General features: G+C 44.4%; 1 protein-coding gene across 4 annotated transcripts in view; it reads left to right on the top strand.

Moving 5' to 3' along the window:
- Positions 1-13,128, top strand: part of TGFBRAP1 (transforming growth factor beta receptor associated protein 1) — a 65,420-nt gene extending 52,292 nt beyond the window's left edge. For all 4 annotated transcript variants that reach the window (XM_036224111.1, XM_036224110.1, XM_036224112.1 and 1 more), the window contains 6 exons: positions 349-406; positions 2,232-2,375; positions 3,994-4,140; positions 4,684-4,843; positions 7,513-7,946; positions 10,365-13,128. In XM_036224111.1, the coding sequence (XP_036080004.1) occupies positions 349-406; positions 2,232-2,375; positions 3,994-4,140; positions 4,684-4,843; positions 7,513-7,946; positions 10,365-10,541 (1,120 nt within the window). In that variant the 3' untranslated portion in view covers positions 10,542-13,128. The remainder of the gene's footprint in view (positions 1-348; positions 407-2,231; positions 2,376-3,993; positions 4,141-4,683; positions 4,844-7,512; positions 7,947-10,364) is intronic.
- Positions 13,129-15,211: the final 2,083 nt, after the last annotated feature.

Below are 15,211 nucleotides of genomic sequence, written 5' to 3'. Positions count from 1 at the left end.
GTTAATAACAGCCAACTGAAAAGAGATGAAATTATAATAACATTTGATGCACATCATAAGGTAATTCCAAATGTGAGTTCTGGTAGTATAATTACAGTTTTATTTGTTGGCTGATCTTGGGCTTTAATATGACCCTTTTTGGAAATTGATAGGGCACACGTTTTAATAGCATAAGTAAATAATCCAAAACGAAAATCCTTTTTGTTCAAAATTTGTTATTAAACTCCAAGTCGAATAGAATATGGGCTAGGGAGCAGGGTGGGCTAGGGTCAAGGGGTATCGCTATGTTGGTCCTGCCTACAGAAGGTGGTGGGTACCGGGGTCATTCACCACACTGTTTTCTTCCAGGTACTTTGCACTTGGACTGCTCTATCATTATAATAACCAGGATGCGGCTGCCGTGGAGGTTAGTTCAAAAGCATTTTAGCGTTAATGTAAAGATCAGTACCGTTTAACTTAGTGTTACTTAAAAATTAAATCACAAAGTGATAGAGGCCCCTTCTGTCTGATCTATAACCTTTGTTACAGGACAAAATTAATACTGTTTTTAGAAAGTGATTTTCTTGAGAAATGTTGGCCATGAGTTTTTTTTCCTTTGTCCTTACATCTCTTTAAAGAACATTTCAAGATCAAGTTTTTGAAAATCTAAGAAATAAAAATATGATTTCTTATTGCGACACAAGGCATAGGATGTCTCTGCCTTATCAGAAAGTTAAAACTGGGACTAACAAACAGCTTGTTTATAATTTCCCATTGATGTTAATATATTTATGATATTAATAACTGTTAATGACAATAACTATTTCCAGTGAGCTAGGTGAGTTATTATCCCCATGTCATCTGCGACAAAACTAAAACTGATCGAGGCTTGTCACTTAGCCAGGGTCATCCCACTGGTCGTTGGTACAGCTGGGATTCGAACCAGTGTTCTAGGTGGCCCTGGCGGGGATGCCAAGCCTGAATGGACATGGCACTGAGGTTAGTCTTGTCTCTTGTCGTGCACCTGACACGTGACTGATTTTGTCTCATTCTCAGGAGACTATCCTCCGTCTGCTAGTTGTCATATGCTGATACCATTTATATTGTGCCTTCCTCACGTGCCTGTTGTTTTGTTTTGTTTTGTGAGTGGCGAAGACCATCCTCAGTACTTACCAACGCAAAATCAACTTCGTGACTGGCAAAGCCACACATGTATTTGGTTAAATCATTATAGTAACATCATTGTAAATAGGTTTTAAAAAATGGGTTTCCATCAACAAGCACCCAATGGCTGTGAGTAGATTTGGGTGTGAAAGATAAAACTTCTACTTTTTACATCATGTAATTCTAAGAATTGCAGCTTAATGCAAGTGTAATAATATTAGCAGAAGTATTTTTAGAGATTTGAAAAATTGAAATAATATGAAAGAAATCTATATGTGGTAGAATTCTATTTTTAACAAATGACACATTTCAATGTATGTGCGATTTGGCTTGGGGCGTTCAGTGCTAAAGAAGCTCGTACCGTAAACCGTGCCGGTGTGCTGATGCCGGCATTACGGAGGTTATGCTGCCTGCCCTGTTTCATGGGCTTCTTGCTGGTGGTGCGGTTCAGAAGTGCAGCCTCTGTCTCCTCTGCCTCCCTTGTGATACCACCTCATTCTGGGGTTCTGAAAGTAAGCAGCTAACACGGCAGGGAAGCATCTGGATGAATGGAAGAGGCCTTTGATTACTAGGCCTTTGATTACTTTGAGCCAGTGTGTAAAAGACCATCAGAACACTAGGGGACAGAATCACCAAAGTCTTTAAAAGCAAAGTATTTGACTATCACAGTCGCAAAGGACTTCAAAATCAAGAAATCCTATGATAGAGAAGGTGGAAACAGCCTAGTTTATGGATATAGGTGAATTTCTCCTGTGGTGAGATGTTTTCAGTAATCGTTTTGTTTATTTCACAAAGAAGCATTTTTAATACACCCACCTCTTCCTATATGTTATCTTTATGATTTGTGTTACTGTGATATCATTAAAAAGGAAAGATAAAGAATCTGGTGCTTTATTTTCTCTATTTCTTGGACCATGCCTTCCACATTTCTTTAGTTCTCTGAAAAAAAAAATGAAATTGATTTAAGCATTTAAATTCTGTCCTACTGCTTTTGAGTATTCAAAGGCCAAGTATGTAAACATGTGCCCTTTCTCGGCTGACTAAAGGGTACATGACCTGCTGTTCGTTTTATTGCTGCTCCTCTCCAGCTGTGGGTGAACATCGTGAATGGGGCCATCCACGACTCTACTCGCGCAGACCTGTACGAGTATGTCGTTGATTTCCTTACCTATAGCTCGAACCAAGAACTAGTGTGGAAGTACGCCGACTGGGTCTTACAGAAGAGTGAAGAGGTTTGTGCTTCATAAATGTGTTCTCTGGGGAGGGGGCTGGTAAAAACAGATAAAACCTTGGAAAAAACTCTGATGAAACTACATAGTTGATGAAACTACGCTTCAGCCTCTCTATCTGCTTTCTTTGCTCCTTTAAAATGTCCTTTTGAGCCATCTGAATCCCAGCTTTTAGTGAAGTTCGAGGTTTCGGTGCTTCTGAGACAGTGTTCAGCATCCTGACTGGGACAGACCACTTTTATAGAATAAAGCAGAGAGCGTAGCCAGGCCCCATTCTTAGCATCTTAAAAATGTGTGTTTGTGGACCACCACCCCTAAGTCTGGCACTTATGTTCTCTATAGGCTGGAGCAGGATCAGATGGCTACTGTGCAGGGCTGGGCACCGGGCCTGGGCCACACCAGGCAAACCGATGCCCTGTGTGTCATGCTTAGGACAGAAAGAGAAAAGCCCCAGAGATGACTGGGAATGAGAAAGCATTTTTGTTCTCACTGTTACAAATGTCTCCATTTTTTGGCTTCCCTTGGAGGGACACGGTAGCTTCCTGGCAGGACCTTGGTCATAAATGTCGAGTCTCTGTGTGTTGCATTCACTGTTCTAAAATCTGAGTTGGAAAATATTCTCCATGGGGCTGTCATAACTGGGAGGTCAGAGCCCATGTGCTTCATGTACGTTTTACTCCATCTTTACTTGGCATCTGTGCACACGCATGGACAGCTTGCCCTGACGGTGCTCACACACCCCTGCAACGCAGATCTGATGCTGTTGAAAGCTTCAGGCACTTCCCAGTGCTAGTGGATGATAACATCACATCAGGCAGAGAATCCTTTGTTCCTGATAGTGTGCCAGTCCCTTGACATATGTCATTTCTTTTAAACATTGCAACAACCCCGCAGGATGTGCATTTATAGATGAAACTGAGGAAACTGAGGCTCAGAGAGCTTAAGAAACTTTCCAAGAGCATAGCATACAGTTACTAGAGCTGTGCTATGCTGCTTTTCTCATGTTTTGGGTTTGGGGTATACACGCTTTGTGTGCGTGTGTGTGTGTCTGTGTTTGAGTTTGCACACGTAAATGCCCAGAGGAGGTACAGGACGGACTTACTTCCCTACTTGCCTCATTAGCATTTCCTTGGAAGGAAGAATTGTGCAGTGAGTGCCGTTAGACAGGCACAGGGAGGTGGCCTGGGAACTTGTCAGGGACTGGCGTGACTCTCACAAAGTAGTCTCAGTGTTGGGAGAACCGAGTTTACTGAGTGTTCGGCGCCTTATGTTTTCACATACTATTCAGCAAGTAACCATCTGTGTTTTGGAGTGATCTTAATATTACAAACTTTTGCTTTGTGGGTTGTCGAAACTTGATACCAATAAGTGCTTCATTCTTTTATTTCCAACCATTTAAAAAATAATTCACCCAGATGTGTGAGGAAGGTTTCAGAGCTTAGCTGCTTTTCCTATCTCTGCTGTATGCTCTTCTCTGTCAGTGTTTCATGCTGCACTATTTTTCTGTATAGCCATATTTTTAACAGTGGTTTTGCCCAAAGCATGAATGTGTAGTGCTCAGAATAAAGGTAAGACAGTGACTTTGAAAAACATCCTAACTCAATCTCTACTCTTCTTTTAGGTTGGAGTTCAAGTTTTCACCAAGAGACCTTTGGACGAACAGCAGAAGAACAGTTTCAATCCAGATGACGTTCTCACTTGCCTACAGAAATACCCTAAGGCCCTTGTTAAATATCTGGAACATCTAGTTACAGACAGAGGTCTGCAGGTGAGCACTTCAGAACTTAGACTGAGGCGCGGGGGCTGCCATGTCACGGTACTAACTTAGAGATGGAATCTGACCATACGTAATGTTTTGTGCTCCGCGGAGGCTCAGCCTCTGCTTGTTGATCTGCAGAGGAACTGGTGGTTCGGGAAAATAACAGGGGGGAATAGCTTTTCTTTAAAACTCTCCCACCCCATTTTTCATGTTCACTCCACTTATATTTTTCTTCTCTATTACTTTCTTGTTATTTTTCTTAAAAGACATGAGAGAAGCTGCCCCTTTTTAGAGAATATTTAAATCCTGTGGCCCATACTTCTCAAAATGAGAAGTAACCCTTTTATTTTTTTCTCTAGATTTTAAATTTGCCTTCTCTGTATTGTGGTTTCTGAATGATTTTCAGTCCAACAAACGTCTTCTGTTAACTTTCCTTGAGAATCCACCCAGAAACCCTCAGCACGGTTCGGGCCTTGGCGCACATGCTGACCAGGGAGCCCTGTACCCTTCCCTCTTGCCAACGCTGTGTCTGCTTGGCCCTGTTTCCTGCAGCGGGAAGAGTACCACACGCACTTAGCCGTCCTCTACCTGGATGAGGTGCTGCAGCACAGGCCCGGCGCCAGCAGCAAGGGTGCAGAGGTGACCGAAACACAGGCGAAGCTACGACACCTGCTCCAAAAATCTGATTTATACAGAGTCCACTTCCTGATGGGTGAGGCGGATCCTGACAGTTTCTCCATCAATACTTCTGCTGGGGGATGGAGAGCGCGCGGGGAGCGGGGATGAAGGCTTCGGCATAGCTCCTTGTTTTGATTCTGTGGATGATTCCTTGAGCCTCTTTTGGCACAAAAGCAGCCTATCTAGAGAGCCAGGTGAAGCTTCTCATGCCTCCCCGTCTCCAAGTAGACAGTGTCCCTTTACCTACAGCTGATTCTTGTTATTCACAGTAGCCAATATCTCCACAATCACTGAATCAGTGACTGTTAGACACACGCCTGAAGAAATACAGGGTTAGTGTCCTGCATATTCCCGATTACACCATGTTCCTCAACCAATTAGTACATAACCTTGTTTTATGAGTGTTTCTGTTTAAAGACTATATAGTTAATTCAGTACCATTGAGCTCACAAGCAACAGCACTCTAGCTCAGGCCTGATCGATGCTCACCTGACTCACACGTTTTCTCTGTAAGCCTTCCTGAGCTTAGAGACACTAGCCAGCACCTCAGCACTGTGCTTGGGAGCCATTTTAAATGCTAAGATCACCAACAAAAAAGCACAAATGTGCAAAACCGTGGCACTAGCAGGCCATGAGAAGGACACATGTTTACCCTTCAGGAGCTCCAACAAGAAAGCAGAGCGTCGCCTTGTTTGACCTCAGCCGGGAACATGCCTGTCGGGTGGCCCAGGTTTGTTGCCACTCTGTGAAAGTCCAAAAATAGCCACAAAAGCAACACAAGTATCAGTTTTGGAGTTAGAATAAATTTTGGCAAGAAAGAAATCTGGCAAATACAAGGTGTGAAGAATAGGGACCCACTGTACCTATGCCAGGTATAGGTCGAAATGCTTAGTTAGCATTTTGATGCTTATTCCCACAAGCCTATGAAATAAGTCCTATTACTTGTATCTTTATAGGCAAGTAAACTGAAACTTAGAGAAACCACCCAGTCTTCCTCAGGTCACATGGCTCCTGAGCATGAACTAGGTTGAAATTCAATGTAAATAGCCAATACTGGGTCTAGCTGGCACTTAACTTTCAGCCACACTGGTCGCTCACGGCCGCTGTCCAATCCGATGGGTCAGTGCCCACACTATATTGGTTGTCCAACATTTTTTGTTGTCACTCTGACTTGTTTCATACTTATGCTTTACTAACATTTTTTATAAAAATCTTATGCTAGTCATGAGTTCGTTGATGAATGTTTTCATCCAGCCACTTTTTTCGAGCATGTATAGAGTACCTTAGGCATGCACCAAGGATATAAAGATAGATGTGACTCGGTCTTGTCTTCAGTTTAACCAGAGGCCTGGTAGAAGCTCCATGTGTGGCTGAGGGAGCAGCGAGCTGTGCCTTGCGGGGAGGGGCAGGGAGAGCTTCCTAGACGGGGTCCCGTTTTAACAGTCATAGAGGGTAAATCTGAGATCTCAGGACAGACCTGGGAGCTTACAGGAAGTGGGGTGTCCCCAGGGCACTGTGGAGGAGCACTGCAACTCAGAGACTAATTCTACCCTTGTTTAGTCAGGCAACTTGGGGAATGAGGTGTCTGTCTGGCACATTGCAGTAATGGTTCCTGCCAAGCATACCTACTTGAGGTGGCTGTTAGAATCAACTATAAATGAGATGACAGAGGTGAAAAGTGTAGATTACTTCAGTGACCTCTTAACCATCTTTGTACCTCTTCCCGTGCCTTAAACGTGGTACTCATTTAGTAATTATTTGTTGGCAGTTCTTTGTGAAGTTGTTGACGATGCATGTCGCAGCTTCTGTGTCTAGTGCTATTGATGACATATGTTGAAGAGCCAGCTCTTGGCTACGGAACTAGTGATGTCTGCCATGTGTATGCATCAAGCCAGAGGTGGCTAAACTTCAATGCAAAATACCTATGATGGGAGTATTAACCTTCGCCCTTGAAATAGAAGTTGTCCTTGGAATATCCCATCACAGCAGGAAGAGATCTTATGTTATCTTCCTGTTCTACGAGGAGTGAGAACCAAAGGGACTTGACTAATGAGACACAGCCCATGAAGGGTAGGGCCTTGGGCAGGACTGATGCTCCCTCTGCTGGTATCATTTTACTTTTAACCTGGAAACTTAAATTGCAAGAGAAACAAAAGAAAATTTTAGACTGATATAGTTTCGGGTCTTTAACAATATGAACCCATATTTTATTCCATGAAATATATTTCAGATTGGAATGAAGGGGTTCGGCGTACTGTCTGGAGTGAGATGGTATTGTCTGGATCGAGGGAATATGGCGACTTTCTACTTTAGTCAAAAGATCCCTTAGAGGGAAAATAGGAATGACATGGATTAATTGGAGACCTGGCACTGTGATACTCTGTATGTCACTGGGCCTTCTGAGACCATGGGTTATGTGTTTCATTCATAATCTAAACACTGGTGAAAATTTATAGTCTGAGACCTGGCTGTACTTTGAAATAGAGTCTGTCTCTTATTACTAACACACCGGTGTGAAGCAAGGAAATGCAAGAAAACCTCCTCGGAGTGGTCTGGGTGGTGGCATGTGGGAGTGTCGAGGTGGCCAAGTTTGCTTTGCCCTTTCCTACACTGGCAGCACCAGGGAGGCCGGTGTCTGCACTGTGTTGGCATACCGGGTGGCCCAGGCCCTGCCTGCTCTGACGAGTGGATTCTGCCCAACAGAGAGAGTCCAGCGCGCCGGCCTGCCCATGGAGAGCGCCATCCTGCACGGGAAGCTGGAGGAGCACGAGAAGGCCCTGCACATCCTTGTGCACGAGCTGAAGGACTTCTCGGCGGCTGAGGACTACTGCCTGTGGCGCTCCGAGGGCAGAGACCCGCCCTACCGGCAGCAGCTCTTCCACACGCTTCTTGCCATTTACCTCAGCCCTGGCCCCTCTGCGCCCGAGCTGGCTGTGGCTGCCGTGGATCTCCTAAACCACCACGCGACAGAGTTTGATGCCACTCAGGTCCTACAGCTGCTGCCGGGCACCTGGTCGGTGCAGCTGCTCTGCCCATTCCTGATGGGGGCCATGAGAGACAGCATCCACACCAGGAGGACCACTCAGGTGGCTCTCGGCCTTGCCAAGTCTGAAAACTTAATCTACAAATACGACAAGGTGAGAACTTGACCATTTTCTTGGCCATTCGGCGTGTTATTTCAGGTCTGTGTTGCCTGCGGAAAAATATTCTTTGTCAGTTTTTTTTCTTTACAACTTCAACACATCGGATATATGATTTCACTCATGTAGAAGCAGAAGTGCCTGTAAGCAGAGGCTGCAGATGGGTGACGGGCATAACGCTGGTGTACTGTTTGTCCCCTTTTAGATACTGACGATCAAAAGAAGCATGCTCAGATTGTGTGCCAGGCACTTTTCTACACTTTATATCTTGATACCATTTCATCATCACAACATTTATATATGGTATCAACTATTATTGTTGCCATTTCACAGAAGAGGAAACTGAGGCACAGAGAAGTCACATAGTAGATGGAAGAGACAAGATGTGAATTCCAGGCCACTTGAGAATGCCACATTCTTGGCGTGTTCTTCCAACAAATATCACTGCCGGAGCCAGCTGGCTAAAGTCGATCGGTACCTGAAAGAGGGGGGTGAAGCCTAAGAAAAAAGAAGACAGGAAAGAACTTTTGGGAGGGCATACAGTCATTGCTGCAGCCCCGAGTTTATTTAGTACAGCCTTAAATAGGTTTTTGGATACAATAACAAAGCATAACATGTATCAGTCGACTGCTGACATCTACACAAGATCATAAAACATCCAGCTCTCAGGGTACAAACATCCCTGCTTTCAGAGTTGGAAAAACATTCCATTACTTAAAAAAGTTTCCTAATGGGGTGAATCTCCTCACCAGGGTCAGTAATGTTTAACTTAACCTCCGGCTCCCTTGAATCATTGTATAAGCTGTCTCAGCAGCTGCTATATGGCTCCAAGCAGTGTTAGCAACTGCTTTATGTCTCCAAGCTACGTGACACCTTTAGTGCCTTGTAATGGCTCCCGACATATCACAGACTCAGGGGCTCAAACAAAGACATGTGTTTCTCACAGTTCTGGAGGCTGGAAGTTCAAGACCAAGGTGCCAGCAGATTCGGTGCCCGGTGAGGGCTCTTCCTGGCTGGTAGACAGCCTGCTTTTCACTGTGTCCTCACATGGCAGAGAGGACAAGCTCTGGTGCCTCTTCCTCTTCTTATGATGGCCCTAATCCCATCACAGCAGCCTTACCCCTTGGCCTCATCTAACCTTCATCACTTGCCAAAGGCCTCACTTTCAGCTACCATCACATTAGGGGCTAGGCCTTCATCATGTCAATTTGGAGAAGGGACACACAGTTCAGAACAGTTGCCAATCTCATCTCCCTCAGGAGACTTCGCTCTTGTGAGGCCCGTACTCCATGTGGCCGGCAGAGTGGTCTGTCCAAGGCAGGAACCTGACGTGTTCACCCCACTTGGAAGCCTTCATTGACTCCCCAGTGGAGGAGTTGAGACCTGGAAGATTCAGTCTCAGCTCCTTTGGCCTGCCCCGGGTCATCTGTCACTGCTTGCCAGGATGCATGTCACCTGCCGGTGTAAAATGCTACTCCACACACACAGCCTTGGTACCTGTCATTCCCTCGGCCTGGGGTATTCTTACCTTGTCCCTTTGTGCCTGGCGAATTCCTGCTGGAAACCCAGACTGAGCACTTTCTCCTTGGTGAAGGCTTCCTATCCCTTTAGGCAGATTTTGCCCGCTTTTGCCCGATGTATACCACGCGCACACATTCATAATCATCTGCTTCTATGGCTAGACTTTGGGTTCTTTGAGAGCGGGAAGCTTCATTTATTTATCTCAGTATTTCGAGTGCCAAGTCTGGCATCCTTAAGGTATTAAATAAATGTTTGTTGAATGACTGATGAAACTAATGTGTCCACAGTTAAGTCCATGCCAATAGGCTGATATGCCTTGGTTGACACAAGTGAATCATGCAGAATGACTTTTTAACTTGAAAAATTTAAGTCCTAGTTACCAGACAGAAAACAATGGAGTTATAGCTCCGTGTCATTAGTTTCCTTTAAAGAATTCAAATTATGTCCTAGGACCAGTCAGGAACATGCCACTTATCTATCCTATGGCTTTGACCAAGTCCCTTATTCATGCCTTACTACTTGTATTTGTCAGTGAGAGGACCAGGGATTGAGATGACTTGTACGGTCTTATTCAGCTCGAACGTTACATGACATTTTTAGTAGGCCTTGCTGAAATGTGTCAGAGCTCACAGAACATGTGAGAGAGGATCTTGGTGGGAAATGCCTCGGCTAGACTTGCAGCAATAATGTTTGTAAAATAAGAAAGCTGATCTGTGGCTTTTTTATTTATTTTTTACTTCTCCAGTTACTAAGGATTTTTTTGTTTATTTTCACTTCTGATATTCTGTTTCAAGAAGCTGGTGTTAAAGCCATCCTTATCAGTAATAATAATCCATGGGGTAACACATGGTACACTGCTGTGTGAGAATCCTCAGTCTTTGTTTCTTTTTGCAGATGAAGTTGAAAGGAAGCTCAATTCGACTCTCAGACAAAAAGCTATGCCAGGTGTGCCAAAATCCCTTTTGTGAGCCCGTGTTTGTTAGATATCCAAATGGTGGTCTCGTCCACACTCACTGTGCTACCAGCAGACACACAAACCCCAGCTCCCCCAGCCCCGGCGCTCGGACTTGAAGAGACCACCCAAGGGCACCAGGGGGACCCCGAGTTCTTTACCAAGCCTGCTGGAAGCAAAGAGCAGAAAGCCACTGCACTGTCAGTCAAGACGAAGGGGTGACATCTGGGTGCTGGGGAGACTTCAGCCACTGTGAAATGGGGACTCTTCCCTGCTGACCACCCTGCATTGAATGTAAATGGAAAATCTGAAAATGGAGTCATTGACAGTTCGCCCGTCCAGGTACACAGTCATCCAAAACAGATAACCGCTTTGAAAGAAAAATGAGCCTTCCCTGTGCACTCCAGACAAACCGGACCCCCCTTCCTACTCCCATGCTCGATCTTCAGATACCCATTCGCACTGGAAACGTTTGCTTCAGGGTGGCAGAGAGGCGACACCCTCTCTTGGCCAGATGAGTAGCCAGGGTGTAGAGAGCTGTGTGGGCAGGTTTCACCATCACACATTTCCTTCCTGTGTGGGTACTTGCTCCATGGGGTCCTGTTTCCTGGATGACCTCGTGGGCTTGCCCTTGGCAATGGCTGACCTGAGGAAAGTACTTCTGTTCCTTTCTGCTTCCCATTTGGCTCTCAACCCTTAAAACATTCTGCCTTGTTTACCCAAGCACTACCTTTTGGGTAAACTCATGTGCTTCTGGCTGCCTCCAAGTGAAGACCGATAAGAAACTGATAAAGTCCAAGAGAGCAGCACCTGCCTCATCTTGAAGATGATGGTGGAGACAGAATTCATGGTGGGGCAGGGCCCAGGCTCCTTCACTGTCACATCATCTCCTGATCTGAAATTTCACAATTACTGTGTGTAACTAAAAATTTTTATTTGAAGTTATATCATCTTTTTAGTTTTTCTCTGGTTTAGAAATGCATCTGTCATATTCGTTAGGGATGTTTTTTGTTGTTGTTGTTTTGTTTTTTGTTTTGTTAAAATGTACCTCCTATTGAATACTCGGGAAATTAAAAGGGAATTGTCATGAGCACAAACTGGGCATATTTTCAGGAGAGTTGGGTTTTACCCCCACACTCTCAACAAGGCAGACAGTGGGTGACAGTTGCCTTTGCACGTGGCAGAGATGTCACCTTTCCTGCAGGTAATGCCACATACCCTTATGAGGAAGTCCAGTCAGGCTGCCTTACCTCCCAGCACTTTACACGCCTGCTCTGAGGTTTCCTGAACACAGGAAAAATGCTTCTCGTTCCTCAGACCGGAAGCTCACTTTGTGTTTTCGTCCGACGTCGCCGAGAGGCCACAGCTATTGTTCCTCCACTGCCGTCTTGAATTTTTTCATTTTGATTGTTGATTCTGTTAGGCACTAACAATAATGACACTGAACCCCCTGATGTAACACTTGGAAGACAAACACCAGCCTATATGTGTGAGAAGAGAGAGGACCCTGGGATATGCAGTCTCCATCAGCCCAAGTCTCACAGAGAGGGGATGGAGAGCTTGTTCTCTGTTCTTTAAAAACTGTTTTCTCCACCAACGGTCAGTGTTCCTTTTCCTTTAGTGATTCTAACCAGACCAGGAAAGCAACGACATCCATGCATTCTTTCCTAACTATGTCTTGATGATCTAAAGAATAAATGAAGAAGAAATTCTGCTTGTAATTCAGCCATGTGCTGTGTGGATTGGTGTGGGTTCAAAGCCCAGCAGTGATGAGTTTTACCCTGTGGATGACTCTTTTGAGGAATCGTCACATTACTGTGCACATTCTCATTACAACTTGGGGGGCCTGGATTTATTCCTCAAATAACAAGTACATGCAACATTGCACTTTTAAAAGCACTGTTTTCTGCACTTAAAATGGGTAATATCTTGAAAAAGCCTTGTGATTGCTCATTCTTAACTCGGGGGGCACTAGTCCTTTTTTCTCTGAACATTGATCAATATTTTGAAATGTTTGTTACCCTTTAGAATAATGGGAATTAAAGTTTAATAGTTTCTCATCTCTACCAAACCCTCTAAGACAGGAAGAATTCTATGACACTGTAGAATTATCCTCCTGTGTTAAAAACCATACCTTTCTCTAACCTTTCTCAAACTCTCACCAGGTTCTTTTCTCAAATCAGATTTTTAAAAAGAAATACATGGTTCTTTCTACAGGCCTGCTGTTTTGTGACTGTGCTTTTGAATAGAGCAATTAGAACCATCACCCAGCCCTTTTTCCTCTTGTTAGGTTCTATGTAACCATTCTAGTTAAAACAGCATGAACTGAACTCATTTGACGTCAATATCCTGTGGGCAGTCCTGTTTAATTTTATGAGCTGTTTATTCACTATTGCTGTTCAAGTGTTAATGTGTGAATGCCGCGGAGGCCATGGGGCACCAGGCCTGAGGTCAATGCTGAGAAGTCGTGCGGGTGAGTCAGTGTCCCTGCGTGCTTCCAGAGTGCAGGGAGGCTCAGGTGGCCGCAGGGTCACGCCATCAGACTGACGCCTATCATACAGCTAGGGCAACCCTTGCCTCTTGCTTGCTATCCTATGGAAACTGTTCCTTCTAACTTTATCCTTTGCCCCTGGTTGGGTCCCAGATATACAAGATGTACAAATGTAAACTTGTCAATTTTATTAAAATTCTTTTAATTCTTTGTTCCTTCTGTAGTTTTTTGTTTGTTTGTTTGTTTGTTTTGTTTTGTTGTGTTGTGTTTTGTTTTTAACAAAAATTACCTCAGTCAAGTGATGGTTTCCACTTGCTTGGTACGTAGCCTAAGCAATTCTAGAACTTACTCATCTGAACCTCATGGCTCTCCTCTCAGCGCCTGCAGAGGACTTACATGGCCACCCCTCAAGGTTTTGTTATGGCTTTACCAAATTTTAAATGATTCACCTCTGACTTTATTTTTTCATGTTCAAAAATTGCTCCTTGATTAATCATGCCTTGAGGAACTTAACAAAGAGATTCCTGATTACTTCTCACATACATCACCTTTTAGCCAAATGCTCTTAAGTAACCCCACTGCCCTTCGATTTCTAATCCTGAATATATTCAAGGAACAGAACATTTTTTTATCTCACCTATTTTTTTTAATAATTTTTATTTTTGATTACAGTTGCCATACAATATTATATTGGTTTCAGGTGTACAATGCAGTGATTAGACATTTGTATAAAGTACAATAATCTCACCTGTTAAGTGTTAATTCATCCCTTAGAACCTGTTCATAGCAGGTCTTTGAGAAGTGCTACTGAATGAATTTCACAGCACTTCCCCTTCTTTCATTCATTTCAGGTAGTGTACTAAGGGTGTGTTGACACAGTTGATACCCCCCAACTCTTCTAACCAATTCTGCATGCCAGCCAGGCTGGTAAATTCCAACTTTGTGTTGATGAGAGCAGGGGTGAGGTGTCCTGAGTCATCCAGATTTCAAGTTGAAGGAACTCAGGCCCAGGTCAGTGGGTGATTTCCTCGGAGTCTGAGTGTCCCTGTCTGCTGCTTCACCAATCATGAACAAAAAGGGAAAACCAGAAACCAACCCAGAGTTGACTTTATTCAAACAGAAAACCATGAAGCAGAAACTTGACTGTCCTTTTCATATTTCTGTCTTCTTGGTATTAGACGGTCATTCACATATTAGAGATGAAGGGGTGGGGGGACACTTAGGCTTACACACCTGACTAGAAAGGAAGAGGTTGTAGACTCACTGTCCATGGGACTGCTGCACAGCCAAGTGGTGAGAGAGAAAAGTGTGAATAGGTGTCTAAGTGTCTGTCTGTGAAGGCAGAGACTGGCGCCCGACTTGATTAAATGGGCTGTGACTCCTTTAGTTCTAATTAGAAACTGACTGATACCCGATCTGCTCTTAGCAGATCTGTCGACCTTAGTGTTTAAAATGAAAATGTATAAGAATTTAGACCATTTGGATGAGAGGGCCTTTCACCTCCTCCAAAATGCCAAATGGCTGGAGCACCACCTAAAAGCTTATTGATACCTTGTTCAGAGATAAGCACGGGAATTAATGAAATGTGCTTCTTTAGCTTGCAGCCAGGAATACAAGGAATACAAGTAGCCACAATTCAGTCTGCAGCCCAGAATTGTAAATGAGGTAAATGAGACACGTGGTAAGAAAGGATTAGCAACACACACACAACTCAGTAGGCCAACTGTGACTTGAGAAGTAAAATATTACCACTAAAGGTGGAAAAACCAGGTCTCATCGGGCTTTGACACACTCAACTGTGGTCCTGGGCAAGTCACATCCCCTAGACCTTGCTGTATCACCCATAATCTGGAGGTGGAGTGGGGTGGTGTCTGAAGATCCTTCAGATCTCATCCTCTGTTCCAAGCAAGGGAGATCCGGGCTAAGTAGTGGGGATGGTCCAGCCTTTGATACCAAGTGCTGCCTTTATAGGATCTTAGGTCTGTCAGGATGTCAACCAGCACAGGACTCTTCTACAGTGTCTCCATGGATGTGTCTGAGCACTCCCAGAACCTGACTGCATTGCTCAGTTATGAGGAAAGTGCTTCTGTACCCTACACTCCCAGAGCTGCCATCTGCAGCTGTGAGAGGGGTGGGGCTATGCGAGCCTTTCCAGCAGCGGGTTTCCAGATCCCCCTTTCCTCCAATATGTTCCGCTCCCGACTGGGAAATCCTGTGCCTTTTCTCATGTGCTCTGGTTTCCACAGTCCCTCACCATTGTCATCTTTCTTTAGAGAACTTTTTCTAACCATCTCACTT

Source organism: Rousettus aegyptiacus, unplaced genomic scaffold (genome assembly GCF_014176215.1).
Source record: "Rousettus aegyptiacus isolate mRouAeg1 unplaced genomic scaffold, mRouAeg1.p scaffold_m13_p_7, whole genome shotgun sequence".
NCBI classification, from domain to species: domain Eukaryota; kingdom Metazoa; phylum Chordata; class Mammalia; order Chiroptera; family Pteropodidae; genus Rousettus; species Rousettus aegyptiacus.
This window is presented reverse-complemented; position numbering and strand designations above follow the sequence as displayed.